The sequence below is a fragment of the Geotrypetes seraphini genome, chromosome 4 (genome assembly GCF_902459505.1).
Source record: "Geotrypetes seraphini chromosome 4, aGeoSer1.1, whole genome shotgun sequence".
NCBI lineage: Eukaryota > Metazoa > Chordata > Amphibia > Gymnophiona > Dermophiidae > Geotrypetes > Geotrypetes seraphini.
In genome coordinates, this window is record NC_047087.1 from 278,552,219 (window position 1) to 278,577,234 (window position 25,016).

General features: G+C 42.6%; 2 protein-coding genes across 5 annotated transcripts in view; one reads left to right on the top strand and one right to left on the bottom strand.

Annotated features, from left to right (window-relative positions):
* Nucleotides 1–25,016, bottom strand: part of ALDH18A1 (aldehyde dehydrogenase 18 family member A1) — an 88,399-nt gene that overhangs the window by 39,368 nt on the left and 24,015 nt on the right. For 3 of the 4 annotated variants that reach the window (XM_033942472.1, XM_033942471.1, XM_033942470.1), the window contains exons 4-8: nt 11,859–12,008; nt 11,604–11,708; nt 9,782–9,940; nt 4,461–4,551; nt 74–198 (exon numbers count right to left, since the gene is read on the bottom strand). In XM_033942472.1, the coding sequence (XP_033798363.1) occupies nt 74–198; nt 4,461–4,551; nt 9,782–9,940; nt 11,604–11,708; nt 11,859–12,008 (630 nt within the window). The remainder of the gene's footprint in view (nt 1–73; nt 199–4,460; nt 4,552–9,781; nt 9,941–11,603; nt 11,709–11,858; nt 12,009–25,016) is intronic. The other variant, XM_033942473.1, reaches the window with a different exon arrangement.
* LOC117359527 (DDRGK domain-containing protein 1-like) lies at nt 19,711–20,578 on the top strand. The gene is given in 2 exon segments (XM_033942475.1): nt 19,711–19,838; nt 19,840–20,578. Coding segments are annotated over 2 exon segments (867 nt in total).

Sequence of the window (25,016 nt, forward strand, 5' to 3'; positions counted from 1 at the left end):
TAGCAGACCAGTTTGGGCTGAATATTGGTCTCCTGATTTCTTTTCTAGCTAGCTGTAACATCTGGGCACTTACCTTTGCCTCCATGCCTCCCATTCCAACCCTTGATTTGGTTCCAAATGTAACAGACTGTTGATCGCCTGGATAAAATGTGTCTATAAGCTTTGCATCATCTGATCCTGGTGGACTATCAAAAAGTCCTGAAATAAGAGACACATGTCAGTGCTATCCCTTTCTAATTCCAGATCCAAGTACTGGAGTAGATGCAAAAGAGGTTTACATTAATACCAAACAGTTTTTTTCTAACTAGAAAAGTATTTTTATATAAGCGTAAACAATTGAATTGTCTAGTCATTCTTCCATGGTCTACATTATTTAATTGCACATCAATAAGGCAGACTGTTAAACAAGACAAGACAGATATTTATTTTTTAGTCAAGTCAGATAGGTATGCTCATCTGCTAATCTAACTCAGTCACTCTGAAATTGGAGGTCATTACCTCACAGAGAGTGGTGGAAGCACACAAAATTTAGTGAATTAGGTCACGTGAAACAAGGCCACTTCACTCCAGTTAACATTCTAAAACCTGAAGCTAGCAGTATGAGTGTGTAGACTGGCTCCTTAAGCTGGGTTTTTTGTTATACTTGAAAACTATGCATAGGACTGGAGCCCATGGACAAGTGCTCAAAAGAAAGGATTAGGTTCTTTTACCTTGATTATCCTCTTCCCTGTAGAACAGCATACGATTCCTTATGAATGGGTTGTGTACCCCAACTCATGTATTGGATTGTAGAAGCTAATCAATCATTTGTTCAACTCCACCTCCTTGTCTCCCTGGGCAGTGCCCTCTCTCTTCAGTACATACCAAAGAAAGCAATAACTCCTAAAAAAGGAAATGATAACAAGGAGGGATTTGGGGAGCTCCAAGATAATGTTAACTTTGCTATGCAATAGGAACAAAAAACAGTAAATTATGTAATTGCAAAACTAAAGGTGGATTCTACTCAGCACCAACCTGTGTGCAACCAACATTAATACTTGTATAGTTCTGTGAAAACAGCAGAACTCTAACCCACAGCCTTACAATAATTTTCTTTTCTTCTCTTTTGGCTGCCACATGCCAAGCCACCTGAAATTCAATCCAGACTATTATTCTTCAACACAAGCTGTATCCATCTCTGATCGGGGCAGGGTGTAAGGAATTATATGTTGTTCTACAGGAAAGAGGATTATTGAGGTAAGAACCTAATCCTTCCTTCCTGTGCAAACAGCATACAATTCTTTACAGATGGAACATACCAGAGTACTTCCTTGAGTCTAGGGCGAGACAAATGAGCCTGAACAAGCCCTGAGGACCCAAAGGCCAAATTTGCATGTGCTGATTGAGACTTTCAAAATACTGAAAGGAATCGACAAAATAGAGCAGGAAAAAAATTTATTTACATTGTCCAACGTGACATGGACAAGAGGACATGGACTGAAGCTAAGGGGGGACAAGTCCAGGACAAATATCAGGAAGTTCTGCTTCACGCAGCGAGTGGTGGACACCTGGAATGCTCTCCCAGAGGAAGTTATTATGGAATCCACCGTTCTAGGATTCAAAAGCAAATTAGATGCACATCTCCTTATGAGAGGCATAGAGAGATATGGGTGACTAAAACTACATCAGGTGTACACCTGACTGGGCCTCCGTGAGTGCGGATCACCAGACTCGATGGACCTTAGGTCTGCTCCGGAGATGGTAATTCTTATGTTCTTATCCACTCTGTAAAATTTTGTAAAGGTATGAAGAGTGGAAAGTGTGGCTGCCCTGCAAATTTCATCAGGCAACAATGCCTTGAACTCTGCCCAAGAAGCCAAGAAGTAAGCTTTCAAGGTCACAGAGTCCAAGAAGAGGTCCTGGAGTGGGTGATAAAATTATGTCCAGCACCCACTGGCATCATTGGTACTTCTCAGAATTGGCTGTTGAGCACAAGCTGGATATCTGAGCTCTCACGGAGCAACCAAACCTTTGTCTAGATTCTTGATAGGACCTTTTTGACGAGGATCCTGTAGATCCATAACACGGTCTTCTGTAGCCATGAAAGGAACCATGAATGGAGCTGTCTGATCCTCGTTATTTACTCTCTGGCAAAGATTTAGGACGATGGTAAATTACACATATCATCAGGTCATCCAGTCCTTTGCCAAAGAGTATTTGCCCCTTAAAGGGGAGTCTGCTCCAAGTAGCCATCTATACATGGAATCTCTCATCTATTGCCTGATCCAGAGAATTCTGCAGGCTGAGACTGTATAAGCTGAGACTTTACTCATAACTCAGAGCATATCATAGATCATGTCAACTACATAATCCACAACTGCCAGGATGATGAGGATGGGGTGTGGGGGGGATTAAATCACATCTTCTGCGCTTGAATTCTGGTGTAGCATTTTATGGCAGGCTTGCACCACCAACACTTTGGTGAATGAGTGAGTGCCATTGCCAGGCCAAAGGACAGTGCTTCCCAATACCACCTAAATCTTACTGTACTTATATATAAGTGACACCTGCAGGCATAGGGCTATTTGTCTGGTGTACAGTTGGGTCCCATAGGTTTGGGTGGGTTTTGGAGGTTTCCCAGTGTTTTGGCCCACCGGCCTGCATCAGGCTTATGGTGAGATGTGCACCTGAGACCTTTTATGTGTAATTCACCATAGTCCCCCTAAGGTGCCCTACTGCTCTGCTGGATGTCTGTGTGGCCAGTGTACTAAAAATGCTGGCCCCTCCTTGTTTTGTGCATTTTTCTTTTGGACTTTTTGTTTTTCAAAAATGGTTCGAAAAGATAGATGCACTGAGGACAAGCACATCTGAGAAATGACCATTTTCAAAACCGTACAGCTGGACCTCCCGATGGCCACAAAGAAGTGTGAAGGTGAACGGGGAGTCCAGTGTATCATCCACAAAGGATCGAGCCGTGGCTCACACAGCATGGGCTTGGAAGCAGACAATAGCAGATGACAAATCTTAGATACCGGACTCAACTCTTCTCAAGAGAGGAAAGCATTTTTCCAGGAATTAACTTGGTTGCAATCCTCAATCTGCTTTGTACAGGAAAACCATCTGATCCAAGCACACAAGAAGAATGTACTTGATTCCCTCTTTCCAGAGGTATACTGGGCCTCTGGGGGAGATTCTTCTATGAAAAGGGGGTTGGGATATTATTTGCTAGGAGACACAAAGTAGATGTTAAAACCAATAGGAAGAACTATTTTTTCACTCAGAGAATAGTTAAGCTCCAGAACGCATTGCCAAAAGATGTTGTAAGAGCGGTTAATGTAGTGTTTTTTTTTAAAGTTTGGACAAATTCCTGGAGGAAAAGTCCATAGTCTGCTGTTGAGCTAGACATGGAGTGGTAGCATGGATTGCTGCTACTATTTAGGTTTTTGCCAGGTACTTGTGACTTGGATTGGCCTCCACAAAGACAGGATACTGGACTAGATGGACCACTGGTCTGACCCAGTAAGGCTATACTTATGTTCTTTTGAGTATACCAGGACCTGCAAGGCAGATACTTAATTTTAGTGCTGATGTTCGATGGCTCCCTGTACACCCTGGTCAATGTATATGTCCCTAATGATAAGCAGGGAGACTTCTTACAAGCTGTAGTGGCCAAAATACAACTTCACTCTAAAGAAGGCAACTTGATTTTTTTTTTGGGGGGGGAACTTTAATTTGACTATTTTCTCTTTTCTGGACAATTCGGGTAGGGCAATCCAGTATGGGAAAAGGGATAGGAGACTCTTGAGGGATACAAACACTTACTGTGGAAGATGAGTGGCACTGGCTTCACCCCTGTAGTAGGTATTACACCCATTATTCTGCAGCCCATGGCTCCTACTCTAGGATTGACCAGATCTATGTGGAGAAAATATTATTACCAAGGGTGGGCCACCCATAGAACAGGTGACATGGTTGGATTATGCCCCTGTCTGAGTTGAATTGCCTGACTGCGAGGAGGGATAGGGGCAGACTTACTGGAGATTCAATGATAGTTTGTTGGATGATCCAGGTTTGAGGAAAACTGTGGAGTCTTGAATTTTAATTTTAATGTGGGGGGTGAGACCTCGTAGGCTGTGTGGGAGGGACTTATTGTTGGTTTTGCAATTTTATAATTTCAATTATAATGTGTTGTGAAAGACCATTTGCTCTGTTTAGTGTGCAAGAGATAAAATGGTTTGAGAGACACTGCCTTACAATAAGTGTGGGGAAGAAAAAAACTGAAGGAGGCAGAAAACTCCATTGAGGAAGGAGGAGGAATTGAAAACTGTGACTGATACCTTCTGCAAAGCATGTGGGTTTGGCTTTACTACCCACTTGTTTAGAATGACTCACCTATTGCACTAGAATATGAGAATAAAGAGGGACCGTCGCCTTACTCCACACTGGTAAAAATCTTTTTTAAAAAAAGGGATATTACCAACCTTCTACATCTGATAAGACAATAATTAGATCTGCTTTCATTTCAACAGCCAATCGAGCTGCCAGACTGTCATTATCCTTAACGCTGATCACCTGCAAAATGAAAAACAGAATTCATTGTTATATTAATAGTGCATAAGTATTACAGTAAGGCAAAGCAGAAAAACTAAATCATGAAGCCCAACCGACCCAACAACTGTGTGGGAAATAAACCAGGAAGCAATACTTAGACCTATTTAGCATTAGATAGACCTATTTAGCATTAGATAGGCCTTTATACACAAGAGCTGTGCTTCAATTTAAAAAAAATAAAATAAAATAATCAGCCTTGGTATTGCCTTGAATTATTCAGCAACTTTTTAAAAGGTTTCTTTCCCAGGTTAAAAATAGATGAACTTTTTAAATCCTAAACAAAGGGATTTTTTTAGTGGCGGCAGCTAGTCTCTGTTTTCTGGAATAATTATTACAATGGCTAATACTTTAGCAACCTTATAAAGCTTTACACATTTGAAAGCTTAAAATATGCCATCAGCTGGTCCAGGGAGTCACCAACCTCTCTCCTGAATGTAGGTACTATAGTTGTTTTCAAAACTGTGGGCTGGTTATGCCTAATCTCATAATGCCTGGCCTGTGTGTTCGGAAAGCTGTTGTGATGCTTGCATTCAGGAGAGGCGTGCTGGTGTAAAAGGGGTTTGAGGACAAGCGTGGCTAGCCTTTTTGAAAACAGGTATGAGGAAGTTGGGGTAGATTTCCACCTGGCACAGCTGGTTCTCCTCCAGAGCCTCCCTTTCCTCCCCCCAGCAGGTGTCCTGGCTAGGATGCAGTAAACAAAAACAAACCCAAACTACCAACCCTCAAGCTCTTGGCACCAATTTCAAGAAGGTAAGTTACTGTGTTACAGGACACACAATAAAATAGTCAATAAAGCTATATTTTATTCTTTGAAATGATTAACAATTTTATCACCATTTAACTCAGGCAAGAGTTCCATTAGATAAAGCAAACTATAGCATATTTCTAGGAAGTCAGATAAGCAATGAAGCAATTTAGTATGATAACCAAGACACTTCAGCAGCAAGCAGTCACTCACATTTTTATAGGCCAATACACTAACTTCCTCCCCTAGGAAGAAAGTAGTAGAACAGATTTTAGCAAAGCACTAAGGCCCTGATTCTCCAAAAGTGCGTCCAGATGTTAGGCAGCAGTAGGCATCCTACAGCTGTCTAATCAGCCAATCGGGATGCACGTTTTTTTAAAAAAATGCTCCCCAGGCAGGCCGCCTATATTGAAGGCGAGGCCCGCAAGACACCTAGGCCCTGATTCTGTATAGGACGCCCGGGAGAGGCGTCCTATTCAGAATCGGCCTAAACTAAACCCCGATTCTGTAACCGGTGTCCATGTTACAGACGCTGCTTAGAGAATCGGGTTAGATTAGACAAAGCCCGCTACACTTATCGCGGCAAGGGATCTCTCTGCCGCTATAAGTATAGCGGGCTGCTGCCCCCTGACCGATCGCTGGCAGGAGGGTGCTCAAACCCTCCTGCCAGAAGATGCCCCCCCTGACAATATCGATCGCTGGCAGGAGGGTGCCCAATCCCTCCTGCCCGAAGACGCACCCCCCCGGCGTTAACAATCCCCAAACCTCCACTCTACCAAACCTGTTCTTACGTCCAGATGGGTCTTGCACGTCCAGACAGCAGGCACGCCTCGTCGAAATGAGGTGGGCCCGCCCCTTCCCGCCGAAGCCTAAGGCCTGATTGGCCCAGGCTCTAGAAGCCTGGACCAATCAGGCCTTAGGCATAGCGGGTCCGCCCATCCCCACTTAATCTAAGGCCTGATTGGCCAATCAGACCTTAGACTTAGTGGGGATGGGCGGACCCGCTATGCCTAAGGCCTGATTGGTCCAGGCTTCTAGAGCCTGGGCCAATCAGGCCTTAGGCTTCGGCGGGATGGGCCGGGAAGGGGCGGGCCCGCCTCATTTCGACGAGGCGTGCCTGCCGGCTGGACGTGCAAGACCCATCTGGCCGTAAGAACAGGTTTGGTGGAGTGGAGGTTTGGGGGTTGTTAGCGCCGGGGGGGGTGCGTCTTCGGGCAGGAGGGATTGGGCACCCTCCTGCCAGCAATCGATATTGTCGGGGGGGGGGGGGGGGGAGGCGGTCGGTAGTGTCGGGGGGGTGCGTCTTCGGGCAGGAGGGATTGGGCACCCTCCTACCAGCGATCGGACAGGCCGCGACCCACTATACTTATAGTGGCAGAGAGATCCCTTGCTGCGATAAGTATAGCGGCCGCGTCTAATTACAATGTAGACCAGCATTTTGCTGGCCTACATTTTAAGCTTCTCCTCTACTAGGGAGACGCATAGGGCCGCCTAGGTTCGCCTAAGGCCCTTAGACGAGCTTAGGCATCTTGCGGATCTCCCTAGGCTCCCGGAGGTGCCTTCAGGCCTGCCTGGGGAGCATTTTTTTTTTTTTTAAACGTGCATCCCGATTGGCTGATTAGACAGCTGTAGGACGCCTACAGCTGCCCAAAATCGGGATGGCACTTTGGAGAATCAGGGCCTATTTGGCCCCTCTAAGCAGAAAGCTTGAGTACTTATGGGTTAAGTACCGACTATACACAAATTTACAGGGGGAGTTTCCCCCGTTTCTGGACATTGGTAAAAAGTATGACCATGTGACTCCTTACTTGATCGAGTCGCATTGGCTCCCCATTACTCATCGCATTACGTATAAAATTTTGTTGCTGGTATTTAAAACTCTATCCACAAATGAACCATCATTTATAAATCGGATGCTTATCCCATATAATTTATCACGCTCTCTTCGATCTTTAGCACAAGGATTACTGGCAGTCCCTTCTTTAAAAGTGGTAGGTACCAGACGTCATGACATGTTCTCAATTGTGGCCCCCCAGACTTGGAACTCTTTGCCACAATACATAAGAGATGAAAAGGAACTCAGTCTCTTTAAAAATAAATTAAAAACTTTCCTTTTTAAAGATGCTTTTAGTCTTTAACACAAATACTTTTAATTACTGTAGTTAAGTCATCCCTCCTTATGTTTTTTCCTTGAATGTTCCCTTTCTTCTTTTCAAAGCATTTATTATGTAACTTTTCCCCTTTTATCATTATGTGTTCTTGTTTTCGTCTGTTTATGTCTGTTTTTTACCTTTTACTTAATATTATTAGTATGTTTTTTAAAATGCTTATGTATCTTATTGTAAATCGCTTAGTAAATTATGGATAGGCGATTCATCAAATTAATAAAATAAACATAAACATTCTGTTGGAACCATTGCTTTTTTTTTTTTGTTTTATGCATAAACATGGTTATCTGGTTAAAACAAATAGGAGGAAATATTTTTTCACTCAGGAGAATAGCTAAGTTCTGGAATGCGTTGCCAGAGGAAGTAGTAAGAGCAATTAATGTAGCTGGTTTTAAAAAAGGTAAGTTCCTGGATAAAAAGTCCATAAACTGCTGTCGAGACATGATAGAAGCCACTGCTTGCCCTGGATCGGTGGCATGGAATGCTGCTACTATTAGGGTTTTTACCAGGTACTTGTGACTTGGATTGGTCTTCGTGAAGATGGGATACCGGGCTAGATTGGCCCTTGGTCTGATCCAGTAAGGCTATTCTTATGTTCTATCGACAAATAGATTTTGACTAAATATAGCCAAGACAGAAGTACTTTTTCTTTTTGATTCATATTTGACAGATTTTCCTTCCATGTTTATGTTTGAAGGTATCAAGATTTCTATTACTAGAGAAATGTGTTATTTAAGAGTCATTCTAAATTATCTTTTAATATTATTCAGAATTGGTTTTCAAATTGAAGACAGTGCGCCTTCAGAATTTCTAAAGTCCTGAGAATTTTCATACTGTGTAGTCGTATGTTATTTCATTGTTTGATAACTGCAACGCATTCTTTCTTGGAATTTCAGAACATGCCTTAGTCGCATTGTGTGCAATACAAGTTGCTCAAAATGTAATTGTGCATTTTGATCTCTAGGACTTCGCATTTTGAACATCTTGTCCCAATTTTGCAGCACCTAGTGTTGATTTACAAAGAGCCAGTTCCATTGCCTGCTCAGTGGCATTTAACTGGTTAGTGCCACTGAAGGTGTCTGATTAATGCCGAACTGAAAACCGCCTATTCTGGGGCAGCCAACACTCAGCACTTAAATGGCTAGGGTAACTGCACAAACAGGAACACGTAAATGTCAGTCCTAACTTTATGGGTCTTTTACTAAGGCGCGCTAGCCAATTTAGCGCGGCCATAGAATATAATAGGTGCGTTAGCATTTAGCACGCACTAAATCGGCTAGCGCGCCCGAGTAAAAGACCCCGTTTATGCAGTAACCCATAGCCAGTTAAGTGCCAGATATCGCATTTAACTGGCTATGTATCAGCCGGCTCCAGAATCCTAGAAATTTAATGTCAGTGCCCGAACACAAACTGCCACTGAATTTCTGGGTTTAACGCTAGTGGCAGTCAGCAAAACACTGATTACCGCCAGATGAAGATTGGGTCCTATACTGCTAGAAAAAATTCTGACGCTTCAGTAAAAGAAAATTACACGAGCTGTCCACTTTGCAGCGCATCAAATAAAGTTGATTGTTCTTATGATGCTTTGCTAGTTCCCTCTTTTCAACAGAAATTGTCTACACATTCAGACAAAAGCATCAGCATTCATCTCAAGGCCTTCTCAGGGTAATTTAGATTTAGGAAAGCCTTGCTTGATTAGCATGCAAGTACACCAGGCATGCAACAGTGCATTACCTACTGTTAACTATGGTTCATAGTCATAAACGCGCGCCGACATTTCAGAGCGGACAATTGAGCGCAAGACTTCAGCGCGCCACCTTAAAAGCTTATTTTAAAGGGCTCCGACGGGGGTGTGTGGCTTAATAGTGTTGGCGCTGCCATTGGGGGTGGTTTTGGGGGTTTTTAACCCCCATTATAGAGGAAACTTAACTTTTTACCTATTTTTTAGGGGAAAAGTTAAGTTTTCTGTATTATGTTGGGGGTTACACCCCTCCCAACACGGCAGCGCGAACACTATTAAGTAAAGTGGGGGGGTTCCCACACCCCCGTCGGAGCCCTTTAAAATAAGCTTTTAGGGCAGCGTGCTGAAGTCTTGCGCTCAATTGTCAGCTCTGAAATGTTGGCGCGCGTTTGTCCCGTCACCGTTAACTATACATCAGCCACAGGTTTTCCAAGCAGGTTACTTCAGCAGCTGCAGCCAAGTGATTTACAGCTATAGCCATGCATTACTGCCAAGTTGCTCTAGAACAGTTTCCACCCACTGCAGTACTATACCCACATTTACCCCCTGCAGATCACTATTGGGTTCTGGAGGTGGAACCACCGCATCATTGGTATTGATGATCGGCACAATATTCATCCGTAACAGCTCATGCAGTGTGCCATTTAAATTCCGGCGCTTCTGTTCATCATGAAAATCCAAGTTTGTAACTAAAATCTGGGAAAGAAATTCAAAATTAAAATGAGTATGTCATGTGCCCGCAAGTTCATTCTTAGATTTTGTCCTCGATACACATTCATTAAGTGCTGGTGGCAGGCAGAAAGGGTAGACAAAAGGGACATTCCACATTACAAGAGGAAGGGATTGGAAAATTAGGTTTGTAAAATAAAACACAAAACTGAGACAAAAGAAGCCGGGAATCCACCAAAAAAAAAAAAAAAAATCAAGGTTTTCTCAAGTTTAGACTGACTCTAAACAAACATAGCTGTCCAGCTCCGCAGAAAACTGAGAACTCATTGGTCCCAAGAGCCAATATCGGGCGCATGCAGTCAGTCTTGAGACCGTCAAAAACTTTAAAGTGACAGTACACTTTTGCACTGTGGATGACGTCACCCATATGTGAGAATATACTGCCTGCTTATCCTGGGATAAAGTATACACATGTATGGAAAAGCAGTATTATTAATGATTTAATGTGGCAGCTGCATCACTCCTAGCAATTATGCAGAAAGAAAGTTTTAAGAAGGAGATGCATACTTTAAAGTTACAAAAAGATGAAGTGTGACAGCTACGCCAGGGGTGGAGTGGAGGGTTTTGTTTAGTAGTAGTAGCCTATGAGCAGATGTGAAGGGCTAAAGTGTCCACCAGCAGCTAAATGAGGTGAGGAGCAAAAGCTTGTGGTGATCATGAAAGGGAACAAACGAATGTGAAACGCTGAAGGGATAATGGGGTGGCAGTAAGAACAGTGATTTAAGAGCACTATAAAGGGGTGAAAAAGCATTAGCAATGTTCAGGATGAAGTAGTAATTCCACGTATATGCTGCTTTGTTTACCTAGGACAAGCTCCAGACTTCTCCTTTAGAACCCTAAACAACTCTAAAGAGTTTGAACATCCTAAAATTGTGGATTATATTTCAAGAAGCAATTACTATCCTCCATCTATTTGTAATTGACTTGAGACAATCAAAACCATCCTATCCAAATCATCTTTAACTGAATTGTATTAAGAGTTAGTCTATAAAAATGGTTACCTGCAACTGGAAGAACTAGGATCGCCTTAATTTTAATTTTTGATGGGCAAATTTATGTTTAATTTATAGATTTAAAAAAAATGAATGTGGATATGCTGGGACATACTAAGAGATTTAAGTTAATCTGGGGCCCTTTGACATCTTTTATGGATTCATTGTAGTTGTCTTTTCCTTTGTTCCTGTTGCTATATTGCACACACACCCAGGGGGAGGGAGGGAGGGGGGTATTTCTTTGTATGGTTCTATTCCCTTATGAAATGTTGGTTGGGTGGGTTTTTTTATTGTTGTATGTATTTTGATTGATTATAAATGCATATATGATTATTATTATTTGTAGGGATATTGTATTGCATTTTTGTTGCTTTTGAAACTCAATCAAGATTTATAAAAAAAAAATTAAAAAAAAAAAGAGTTAGTCTATATAATAATTAAACTTTAAAAAAAAAGTTAAGTACTCCCAAAAGTTCCAAGCATGTTCTATTAAAACTGCTCAAACTATTAGACATTAACAGATATGCATAGTAACGGGGACTGTGATAAACAGAATGCTTGTGTGGCCTGGTCCAATAAATCTAGATAACTAAAAGCAAGATTGTTAAAAATGTACAGAAAACAGTAGCTCTCTTTACCTGTGCTGCACAAATGCTGTACTGGGTAAACATGGCTTCATAGAGGGCCATCAGCCCACTCTGCCCAGCGGCTGCACAAGCTCGTGCTTCTAGGACAGGGATAGCCTGAAAATAAAAAAAGTGGAAAGGAATGTGTGTTGTGAACTGTTTTCACCAAGCTTACAACAGCTCCCCCTACTCCCTTAAAAAAAATCCTGCCCATGGATGCAATGGCTATGAACAGAAAGACATGCCTTGCTATGGAAAGGTACTTACCATTTCCTTGAGCTGATTTTGCCCAGAATGCAGAGCTTGCCTGACACTCTGAGAGAGCAGGATTTCATGACGTAATCGCTGTTTGCCAAAAGCCACGGCACCGCTAGTGACAATCATCATCTCCCTTCCTTGATTCTGAAGCATGGAAACCTGATGGCGACATAACAAGCAAAAGATCTTGCATCATGGATCTTCATAGGACCTTATGACAAAAACACACCTTATTCTGCTTTAAGGTCTAAACAAAGCTTGTACTTGTTTGTGGCAATATTAAAAAGGCTGGCCACTGCACAACTACTATTTAACATTTCTATAGCGCTGAAAGGCGTACGCAGCGCAGTACATTTAACATGTGAAAGACAGTCCATAGAAACATAGAAGATGACGGCAGAAAAGGGCTACAGCCCATCAAGTCTGCCCACTCTGCTTACCCACCCCCTGTCTATGCCCTAATGACCCAATTTCCTTATCTTGACCCTTGTAGGGACCCCACATGGGTATCCCATTTATTCTTAAAGTCTGGCACGCTGTCCCTGCTCAGAACAGCTAACAATCTAATTTGGACAGACATACAGGACATATAGGGGCTGGAGAGTTTCTAGCAGAGAGAACGATAATATAGAAATAGGTATCTTATGGCGGGTGGGAGATAGGAGTTGAAAGCAGCCTCGAAAAAAATGGGCTTTTAGCCTAGATTTGAATACTGCTAGAGATGGAGCCGGACAAATTGATTCAGGCAGTCTGTTCCAGGCTTATGGCACAGCAAGATAAAAGGACGGAGTCTGGAGTTGGCAGTGAAGAAGGATACGGATAGGAGGGACTTACCCGATGAACAGAGTTCAATGGGGGGAGGTGGGGGGAAGCATAGGGTGAAATGAATGAGGAGAGATATTGAGGAGCTGCAGAGTAAATGCACTTGTAAGTCAGTAACATATAACCAATAATTGGAAAAATCACAAAAACCTTAGCTACACATTTTGGTGTCATATATTTAAAATGGAACATGCAATAGCAGTACAAAGAGGGACATATACTAACTTTATAAAAATATGGGGGCCATTGGCAAAATATTGTGGTGAATAGTCATTGATTCTTCTCTTTTCCTTTTCTTTTTTTAGCACACAAAAGGGGGGAGGGAGTTGGGAATAATTTTACATAATATGTTATAATATGCTATATAATGTGTGTTTATTCCTTTTGAAAATGTGATAAAGGATGGGTGGTTGGGGGGGATATTGCATCACTAGATTTTTATGTGGTAGAGATTAATGTGCTATTGTGGAAAATCTTGTATAATATATTCTTTTGTGCACTTGCTGTTCAATTTGAAAATGAATAAAGAATTAAAAAAAAAAACAACAATCTATCTAATGTACCTGGGGCTATGGAGGACTGAGTGACTTGCCCATGGTCACAAGGAGCAGTAAGAGGAGTTTGTATTCGGAAATGGATGGAGAGCTAATGAAGTGACTTGAGGAGAGGAGAAATGCGAGTATGGCAGATCTCACAGAATATGAGTCATGCAGGAGAATTTTGAACATAAGAACATAAGAAATGCCTCTGCTGGGTCAGACCCGAGGTCCATCGTGCCCAGCAGTCCACTCACGCGGTGGCCCAACAGGTCCAGGACCTGTGCAGTAATCTTCTATCTATACCCCTCTATCCCCTTTTCCAGATTGACGGGGGGAGAGATGGTAAAGCAGACCTTTGAGAAGCAAGTTGCAGTAATCAAGATGTGAGATAAGGGTGTGGATAAGAATTTTGGCAGTGTGCTTAGAGAGGTCGGATTTTGGTAATGTTAGAGAGGAAGCGGCGCCAGGCTTTAGCGGTTTGTTGGAAATGAGCGGAGAAGGAGAGAGAGGAATCAAAGATGACCCCGAGGTTGCAAGCTGACAAGACATAAACAATTCAGGTGGTGTGAACTTACAGGTCAAGGACCTGGAGGGCCACCATGGGAGCGGGCTGCTGGGCGCGATGGACCCCTGGTCTGACCCAGCAGAGGCAATACTTATGTTCTTAAGACAGGGAGGAAAAGAGTGTTGTCCATAAGCATATTTTACAAAAGGCTTGGAATTCATGAACATTTGGTAGAATAGGCTGCAAACTATTAACATTTTGTCTTGGACAACCTATATTAAATTAGGGTTAATATTCTGAAAGTACATATGCAGTCAGGAGTAGTTGTTGACTACATAATTATTTTGTAAAGAAACAGGGCTACCAAACACATCTATCCATTTACTAAAAAGCGAGCCTAAATTTCAGTATAGCAGCTATATCCAACCACTATGGACACACATTTAGAAGAATGACAGACAGTTATCCTAGCTTCAAAAAATCGATAGGTTTGGACCAAGGGCCCTCAACCAAGTCCTTGGGACACACCCAGCCAGTCAGATTTTCAGGAATCCACAATGAAGATGATTTGTATACAATGGAGGCAACGAATACAAATCTTGGTATCCTGAAACCTGGATTGACTTACAAGAACTTAGTTGAGAACCCCTGGTTTGGGCTCATTCACCTGTCCTCCCTGAATGGATAGGTCTGCTGCATAAGACTGCATCCATTACTGCGGCATACACAGCAGAAAGCCATTTTGTTAAAGAGAGCAGCATTGCTTGGGACTTTGTACCTATAAGCACTGGCATCCACATACGTAAGCAACAGATTCTGCAAAATTGCATGTCCAAGTGGAATCAATTGGGGACAAGCTCCGGAGCTCTTTTGTTTGTTTCCGAGATAAGCACACTTCCTTCTTATATCATTCCCCCCCCCTCCCGCCCATGTCCAAAACAAGCAGTTAGCTGGCACTTATGCCTCAATGAAGCAGGTATAAATGCTGATTGGGGAAAACAAAATCTAAATGTACTGCCTTGCCAAACAGGTCGCACCTTTATTTATTTATTTATTTATATGATTTGGAAAGATGTTTAAGTGTTGTATTGAAAGTATAATGATTGTATTTCTGTACACTTATTGTCTGTTTGAAAATGATTCATGAATTTTAATTTCAGTAGGGTGGGGGGTGGGGATATATTCTTTTGTTCTTGATGATGATATGATTAAGATTTTCAAGTGTTACATTGAAATTTTATGGATATATTATTGCACACTTGTTTATGATTTAAAATGAATAAAGAATTTATTAAAAAAAAAAAGTCTGCCCATGCACACATTAGTGTGTGTTATTTTATCACAGGTACCATTTAATGCAATGGATCTAGTTACTAGTAGTGCACATTAACTGCATTAGTGAGTGTAGGTAACTATTAATTTCTTAAAGCAGGACACGACAAATCTCAGGTTGCAACTAGAAACTACACCCTAGTACCAGGATTTGGTGCCCCAATACTTTTTTGTCACCTAGGTCCATTCTTTAGCTGTCAGCTGTTTGTAGACATTTGCTAGAAGATGATGAATAAGCTTATAAGTTTCTTGTATAAATGTATGCTAAAATGTATGAGAAAAGTATGCTCTGTGGACTTAAAATTCCCAGAGAGTTTTGCTTCTCTCAGAGATCTAGGCCGCATCCACAGAGCTGAAGCCCTGCCCTTCTCCATTGTGAGAGAGAACTGTTGCCATATTTGAGGCCGTATGGGGCTCATAATCGAAACTGAAATAAGTCTAAAAACCTGCTCAAGTCAGCACTTGGACAATCAAAAAGGCAGGTCACCCAGTGTCGATAATCAAAACAACTTTTTAGACATATCCAGAGAGTTTTTAGGCCTCTGAATCTCGCTGGGTGCCCAGAGCAGAAAGGGGCATTTTTGGAGGAGTGGTTGGGCAGGATGTGGGCCGACCTAGACTTAATCATCCTGTAGGGATAGTCGAAGGTTTGACGAGACTGCCTAGACGGAACTTATATGTTGTGACTTAGACGATGTAAAAACAGGTATAAGTGCCCAAAAGAGATCTAAAGACTAGATAACTACTGCAGGGACAAAGTAAAGAACCCCCCCCCCCCACACACACACACACTCCATCGCACCCCCTCAAATTCAGAATAAAAATGTGCATACTTGCCTCCGGAACATCAGACTTGGCATAGGAAGGCCTAGTAGAGCTGCACAGAGGTGGTTTTAAGTCTGGGAGGGTGGGTTCGTGAACCGTAGAAAGGAGGACCCAGGTTAAGGGTGGGGGGCGGTGGGGATCTTACTGTAGGGTGGGGCTTGGCTGACTCTGACTGTCTCCGCCTGTTCTGGTGGTTTGTTGTTTTGTGCACTGTATTCAGTATTCTGAAAATGTTGTATCAGCTGCTTTGTTGGTTTGTACTTTGTCGTTCAATAAACTGCTTTGAAAAAAAAAAAAAAAAAAAAGAAAGGAGGACCCAGGCCCATAAACCACTCTAAATACTACATTCATGGTAGAAAATGTGAGGCCACCAGCGTCTGCAGCACTGGCAGCTTTTGAACCATCTTACGGCTCTGCAGCTTGGCAAACAGCATGGGTATTCATATATATGGAGAAAATTCCGGGTGAGCTTTGTGTAGGTTTCCGTAGTAGGGTTGGAGATGGGTGGAGTGTGTTTGGCCCTCTGGGTTGGGGGAGTGGTTGGGGGGTGATCTTCTGCTACTTTGGTCTTTATTTTGTTGGAAGAGACTAATTGCTTAGCTGTGGTATGGGCTATGGTATCTGTCCTGAGGGGGGTGGTTGCTACTGTGGGGTTTCGGTTTGTATTTGTTTGTTTTATTGAGCATGCTTTCGCTGTATTGTTTTTTACTGGTTGTACTGTCCTTTACTGGCTGTACTTGTATGTACTCATCACCAGCTTTGTTCCTATTTGATGCTGCTTCCTATTTTTCTTCCATAAATAAAAAGCATTAAAAAAAATATATATATATGCGAGGCCACCAAAACCCTACTGTACTGCCATATAAGTACCACCTGCAGCCATAAGGGCTATTGGGGTTGTAGACAGGTGGATATAGTGGGTTTTGGGGGGCTCATCATGACCTAAAGGGAAAAAATGTAAGTCTCCCTCCAACTTAGGAATCAAGGAAACTCTTATATCTTGGCATCCCAAGTCCTCTAAATTTTCTTCACACTTCTACCTCTAACCCTCTGTTGTAGTTCCTTCCTATTTCTCCTACTGTAAACCGCGTCGAGCTCTACGAACGTGGAGATGATGCGGTATACAAACCTAAGGATTAGATTAGTTCTTGTGAGATGGCACTCTTTTTGTGAAGTTCACAGCAGTGCCCTGCAAAGTGCCCCACTGTTCTCTTGCCATGTGTAGGTGGCCAGTCCATGACAATGCTGGCCTCTCCCATATACAAAAGGTCTTGTTCTGGACATTTCAGACTTCAACAAATTTTTTGGTCTAGAATGTGGTATAAAGATAGACGTAATGGCGGTCTGGACGATCAAATGCCTGGACATATAGACAGACGATTTTTGAAAAAATAAATTTTGGACGTACTTTCTGTCTTTCTGTCTCCCCGTCTGTCTTTCTTTCCCTGTCCCTGTCTTTCTGTCTAACTGTCTCCCCTTTCTTTCTTTCTATCTCCCTGTCTGTCTCTGTCTTTCTGTCTCCCTGTCTTTCTTTCTGTCTGTCCTTTCTTTCTCCCAAGCCACCACTGCCACAGTCATCTGGGAACAGGCCCCCAAGCCGCCGTGTTCTCCTTGCTCCCCAACGCTGTCACAGGCCAGCAGCCTTCCTCCCGACGTCAATTCTGACATTGGAGAGGAAGTTCTGGGCCAGACAGGAAACAATTGGCTGGCCCAGAATTGACGTTGGGGGGGAAGGGAGAAGGCTGGTGTGCCCAGCTCTTCTGCAGTCTGACCGTTACACCCAACTGCCATTGGTTGTGTACCAGTATTTACACCAAGTTCTCATGCCCAAAGCTGAGATAAAATCTGCATTAAATGTTTTCAATAAAAGGTTGCTTACCACTAGCTGACCTTTATAGAACTGGCATGAATTTTCCTAGCACCTATCTTTAGGTGGTCATTTTTAGAATTCCCTCAGGTCTAGTGGGGGAGGGGGAGGTAAAGATGACAGGGGAAGGCAATGGCAAGCCACTCTACTAACAGCTTGCCAAGAAACTATCACATAATTGGTGGCCCCCATAAGTTATTCACAATTTATGCACATAACAGAAGGGATATAAGGGACTTTAGAATTTATCTGCAAGACCAACTCATTGTGCTATTAATAAAAAATACACTTTGCAAAAATAATCCAGTATTACTGCTGTAAGCATTTTACTTCTGCATTTTATTGCTTTACACCCTCTTAATTACTTTAAGAATGACAGCCAAGCCTGCTAATGGCTATGAACTACTAGAAATGATGTCAAGCACTAGACATATTGTGGAGCTTATCACCCCTCTATCACTATCTGTAGCATTAGGTAAGGTGTGTGTTATTCTGTTATCAAAATAATTTCAAAACATCAGAACTTTCTGCATGCTGAGGAAACTGCTTACCTGTTAAAAAAGGGTTTGCTATCTACAACAGCAGAAATCAAACAAATGGATGATATCGGACAGGTCTCACACAAAAGCTTTGTTTTTTTCTGAGCATGTATTCACCATCCTTTGCAGCTGCTGCCTCCGAGTCCCTTCAGTTTACTTCAGATCAATGGGATAGCACAAAAGGCTTGCCCAATTAATCAGCCACATGAGTAAGGAATCCCACAGCTGAGGGTTTTTCCAACTCAATGTAGGAAAGTCCAAGACCTAAAATTTTAGGGGTGAGGGGAGCTAAATGCCAGCTAAACCAATCTTGCCTATCTGACAGGGTGAGACAACAGTGGTGTTAGATGGTGTCAATACTTCAGCTCATACTTCAAACAGATGGTATTAGAACCCACCAGGGATCAGGCAATCCTGGACCTGTTACTCACCAACGGAGACAGTGTCACAGAGGTATCGGTGGGAGAAACCTTGGCCTCCAGCGACCACAACATGGTGTGGTTCCACCTCAAGAAAGGAACCACTAGGTCAAATACATCGACTAAGGTCCTAAATTTTAAAGGAACTAACTTTCAGGGCATGGGGGACTATGTACACAAAGCGCTGCAAAACCAAAGCATGACGGACAGTGTAGAGGTACTATGGTCAGCTCTGAAACTACCCTACTAGAAGCCACCAACATATACATAAAAACCATGAGCAAACAACGCAGAAAAAATAGACCACAGTGGTTCTCCGCAGAGATCTCAGAACTAGTAAAGTAAAAGAAAAAAGCTTTCGTAACCTACAAACAATCAAAACGACCGGAAGACAAAGAAACCTATCTGGCGAAATCTAGAAAAGTTAAAACGACAGTCAGAGAGGCTAAACTCCGGATGGAAGAAAACATAGCTAGGCAGGTTAAGAAAGAGGAGAAATCCTTTTTTAAATACATTAGCGACAGGAACAAGAACACAAGCGGTATTGGGCGCCTAAAGAAACCTAACGGTAACTTTACAGAATCGGACGCAGACAAAGAAGAACTACTCAATAACTACTTCTGCTCAGTCTTCACCTGCGAAGCGCCAGGATCCGGACCCAAGCTACAGACAAAGGGGAGCTCGGAGGACCCATTCCGGGATATGGAATTTACCGCGAACAACGTCTACCACGAGCTATCAAAACTAAAAGTAAACAAAGCTATGGGCCCAGATAATCTACACCCTAGAGTACTTCGAGAATTGAGAGATGTCCTGGCAGAACCGTTAGCCGAGCTCTTCAATCTTTCCCTAAACAAGGGAAAAGTTCCCTTGGACTGGAAAACTGCCAACGTTATCCCGCTCCACAAAAAGGGATGCAGGTCAGAGGCTGAAAATTATAGACCAGTGAGTCTCACATCAATAGTGAGTAAACTCATGGAAACATTGATTAAAAACAGATTGACGTGTGGAAGATGGAGCCGGCAGTGCTGTATTTGATAACCGCTGGTGTCTTGGTGCTGGCGCTGGTGTTTGGCAGTCTTCTCCGAGGACGGGGACGGCCGGCTGATCTGGAACATCAGGAGGATGTGGTGCCTGCAGTGGCCTCAGTCTGAGGAGCGAGGAGAAGGAATGCCAAGGCGGAGAAGGAACATGAATAGAATAATGGTCCAAAGAGCACAGCAGGCTGAGGAAAAGATGGAAGATGTGGAAGAATGGGATGAGGCACCTGAAGCGCAGATGTCTGGGAAAATTGGAGCAAAGAAACAGAAGAAACTAGAAGAGAAACAAGCAAGGAAAGCACAGAGAGAGGCTGAAGAAGCAGAGCGTGAAGAACGCAAGAAACTGGAGCTAAAAAGAGAGGAGGAAAGATGCAAAGAAGACGAGAGGTTGCGCCTTGAAGAGGAAAGACAGGAGGAGGAAGCTAGGAAGGCTAAAGAGGAAGAGGAGCAGCGGCAACATGAAGAATACCTGAAGTTAAAGGAAACTTTTGAGGTTGAGGAAGAGGGGCTTGAAGAAACAATGACAGAGGAAGAATCCCATAGCTTTCTAATGGAGTTTATCGATTGCATTAAGACTTCCAAGGTGGTTCTTCTAGAAGACTTGGGATCACATTTTGGTCTTAGAGCACAGGATGCAATTCATAGGATACAGGACTTACTTTCAGATGGATCTTTAACAGATGTGATAGATGATCGAGGAAAGTTTATCTATATCACCCCTGAGGAGATGACAGCAGTGGCTCAGTTTATCAAGCAGCGTGGCAGAGTCTCCATCGCAGAACTGGCTCAAGCAAGCAACTCTCTGATCAACCTGAAATCAGAGTCCGTATCTATGCCATAGGCCGTGGTCTAAATGTGTTCAACCAACATTTAATTATAATAAATATATCTTTTAAACTAAAAAAAAAAGACAACAACCCAAAAAAACAGATTGGACACAATTCTGGATGACGAAAGATTAAGGGATCCCCACCAGCATGGCTTTACGAAGGGAAGGTCTTGTCAATCCAATCTGATAAGTTTCTTTGACTGGGTAACAAATAAACTGGATGGGGAAGAGTCCCTGGACATCGCGTATTTGGACTTCAGTAAAGCTTTTGATAGTGTCCCATACCGTAGGTTATTGAACAAGATGAACACGTTGGGATTAGGAGAAACACTGACAGCATGGGTAGAAGACCTGCTTAGCGGCAGACTTCAAACGGTATTCCCTCAAAAACGTCGAAAGTGACTAGTGGAGTGTCACAGGACTCCGTCTTGGGCCCGATGCTATTTAATATCTTTGTAAGGGATCTGACTCAGGAACTTCGAGGCAAAATTACATTATTTGCTGATGAGGCTAAACTATGCAACATTGTGGGCAGGGCAACAGAACCTGTCAGCGCAACCAAGCCCAACACTATGGAACAGGACCTACTTTTACTGGAACAATGGTCCAGTACTTGGCAACTAAACTTTAATTCCAAAAAATGTAAGGTAATGTATCTTGGAAACGGAAATCCATGCAGAACATACACCTTGAACGGTGAAAACTTAACAAGAACTGTTGCAGAAAGGTACTTGGGAGTAATCATCCGGGAAGATATGAAAGCTGCCAATCAGGTGGAGAAAGCTTCAGCAAAGGCTAGACAAATGCTGGGTTGCATCAGAAGGAGCTTTATCAGCCGAAAGCCTGAAGTCATACTGCTGTTATACAGATCCATGGTGAGACCTCACCTGGAGTACTGTATCCAGTTCTGGAGGCCACATTATCAAAAGGATGTGAAGAGAATGGAGTCGATCCAGGGAATGGCCACTAGGATGGTCTGAGGACTTAAAGATCTCCCATATGAAGAACATCTGAGCAGACTGCGCTTATATTCTCTTGAAGAGTGCAGAGATAGGGGGGACATGATAGAAACATTCAAGTACATCACGGGCCGCATTGAAGTGGAGGAAGAAATCTTTTTTCTTAAGGGTCCCACAGCGACAAGAGGGCATCCGCTAAAACTTAAGGGAGGAAGATTTCAAGGTGATTCCAGGAAATACTTCTTCACCGAAAGAGTGATCGATGGAATGGTCTTCCATGCCAGGTGGTCGAGGCCAGTAGCATGCTCGACTTCAAGAGACGATGGGACAAACAGATGGGGTTGCTACAGAGTTATGCTTAAAAGATGGATTCTCAAGGGAGAAAGGGTTCTTGAGTGGGCAGACTTGTTGGGCCGCTGGCCCTTTTCTGCCGTCATACTCTGTGTTTCTATGTTACTTCCTCCTCCCTTCCATAATATGCCACAAATCTACCCACTGCTCAGCTGTTTTGCTCTACCTCCTACATATTGTAAGTTGGTCTATAAAGCCCTAATCTGTTCTGACTTTGTGTCACCTTCTTTCTGTAACAGAAGGATAAAAGTATTATTACCATACAGTTTCTTATACCCCGCAATTATCAGCAAGGATTCATTGCGGCATACAATAAGATCAATATATATCCATAGCAGTATCATCAATGATCATGGTTATATTGAGTTTTAGTCCTGGATTACAGCGAGTATAGATATATCTTTACTTCCTGCTAATTAAAAAATGGAAAAAACAAGAGACAGACTCAGTAAATAATAACAAAATGATGAAAAAAATGCTGAGCCAGAAACTTATTAAAGTTTAGAAATGTTGCCGTACAATGCCTGTGCTTTCTACTGCCTGTGGAGGAGTAGCCTAGTGGTAAAAGGCACAGGTGTGAGATTCTGGGGAACTGGATCCAATTCTCACTGCAGCTCCATGTGACACTGGGCAAGTCTCTTAATCCTCCATTGCCTCAGGAACAAAATACTGTATTTTTTGCTCCGTAAGACACACTTTTTTCCACCCAAAAGTGGGTGGAAATGTTGGTGCATCCTATACAGTGAAGATACAAATTTTTTACCGCCCATCTTACCTTTTTAAATGCCCCCCTGTCATAGCATCTTTTTAAAAATGTTCCCCCCCCCCCCCCCGTTGTACCTTTTTACATGTCGCTTAGAGCCTGGTGGTCCAGCGGTGTATCGGCCGGCAAAGTACGCTTTCCTGTCTGGGCTGGCGCTGCTTCCTGAATGGCTGCAGTCAATTCTCGCGAGTCCAGCGAGAACTGACAGCAGCCATTCAGGAAGCAGCGCCGGCCCAGGCAGGAGCGTGGAAAGCTCAATCTGCCAGCCAATACACCGCTGGATCATCAGGCTATAAGCGGCATATAAAAAGGTACGACCGGGAGGGGGGGGGGACATTTTTAAAAAGATACTATGACGGGGGGAGCATTTAAAAAGGTACGACCAGGGGGAGGTGTTTTATAGGTGAGATGCTTTATTTTTCCACTCTTTGAGAACTCCAGCACTGTGTTAGAGAGGAGCTTCAGGTCATAAGCTGCTTGTGTTAGAGCATTATCAGAACTCCTATGTTATATAGGAGCTATATGTGCGACATGCTGTGCATTTGCTTTGTTTGAGAACTCCAGTTTATGTTAGAAAGGAAGTTCAATTATGTTAGAGCAGAGATTTAATTTCTTACTGCCTGGCAGAGACAGGCAAGAGGAGCAGTTAAATGAGTAGTCAGTAGCTCACAGTAGAGAATGACACGGTGAGAAAATTCATCACCATTCCCGTCTCCGCGGATAACCACGGGAAATAATCCCATGTCATTTTCTAGTGTCTATTTCAACCTCAATCCTTCTACACCAGCATTCTTCAAAGCAAAGCTTGCGGGGCAGTGGTTGTGGCCATTCATACTCTGATTCTTATGTGAGCCAAGGATAATGAAGCCATTGTGACATCACTGATGTGATTGGCTCTTAGGCACTGGTGGAATGAGGCATTATGACATCACAATATCTGCTCTGGATACCAGAGACTGTCATTCTTTAGTGTCTATCTCAACCTCAGTCCTTCTACACCAGCATTCTTCAAAGCAAAGCTTGTGGGTCAGTGGTTGTGGCCATTCATACTCTGATTCTTCCCTCTCTCCTTAAAGAATGACATGAAGATGGTTTCCCGTGGTTATCCGCGGGGACGGGAACGGTGATGAATTTTCTCGCCATGTCATTCTCTAGTTCACAGCTCTGAAATGTGCATGACAACCTGGGATCCCTGCAACCTATTTCCCAGCCATTCAGCGAGAGTGCTTCCTACGCTAGGTAACAGTCTTCTCCAAGGAAATTCACATAAGCCACTCCCCATCCAAGAAGACAAGGCTGCACCTTCCTTCTCATTCTGTCCTGTACTTACAACTCTCTCTTTCTCTTCCCGTCTTTCTTTTTTACTTTCATTCTTTTACTGCTTTAGGATTCTTGGATGGTTGTCATGCACAACAAAATTGCTTCCTAACTGGCAGGTGACAGGGGGTGTTTTAAAAAGGTACCGTGCAGAGCCTGGCAAGGAGTGTGGGGTTGGGTGCAGAGCCTGGCAGGGATAATTTTGTTCAGAATGGTTTTTTTTCTTGTTTTCCTCCTCTAAATCTAGGGTGTGTCTTATGGTCAGGTGTGTCTTATGGAGCAAAAAATACGGTAAGTATCTGTATTTAATATGTAAACCGCATTGATTGTAACTACAGAAAGGCAATAAATCTAAATCCCATCCCCTTTTCTGAGATGAAGAGTCTATTTATTTAGGCTATTGTTAAGTTTTTCATACCCTTTACTGCATTTTGTAATCCTGCTATCCTTTTTAGTTCTGTTATTTCTTTGCAAATGGGATAACAAGAACGCCATGTAATATTCAAGGTACAGATGCACCTATACTCATGCTACAAAAATTTCACAGATTTGTTCTCCATTCCTTTCTGAATAATCCTTAAAATTCTATTTGCTCAATGGAAAACATTTCCAAATACTGTACTACCTGCAATTACTTTGATACCTTTTGCTTGGGTGATAATTCATAACATGGCATTTGGTACCTGCAGTTATTTTTTCCCTATGTGCATCATACACCTTTCTCTATTCAATTTCATCTGCCATTTAGGTGCTCTGTATTCAAGATTCCTAAAGATGTTTTAGAAGTCCTCAAAATTAACAGCTTTCAACAACGTTGTATCAACTACTACTACCATTACAAAACAAATCACTTCACTTATTGCTTCTTTCTAAATCAGGCTTGTCCAAGTTCAGCCCTTAAGAGCTGCAAAGTGACCAGGTTTTCAGCATATCCTCAATAAATATGCATGAGAAAAATTTGCATGCAGATCTCTCTCATGAATATTCATTAATAATTACTAACCTATTGGGACTTTTCAGTAACTCTCATTAGCTTAAATAAATATATAAATATAAAATA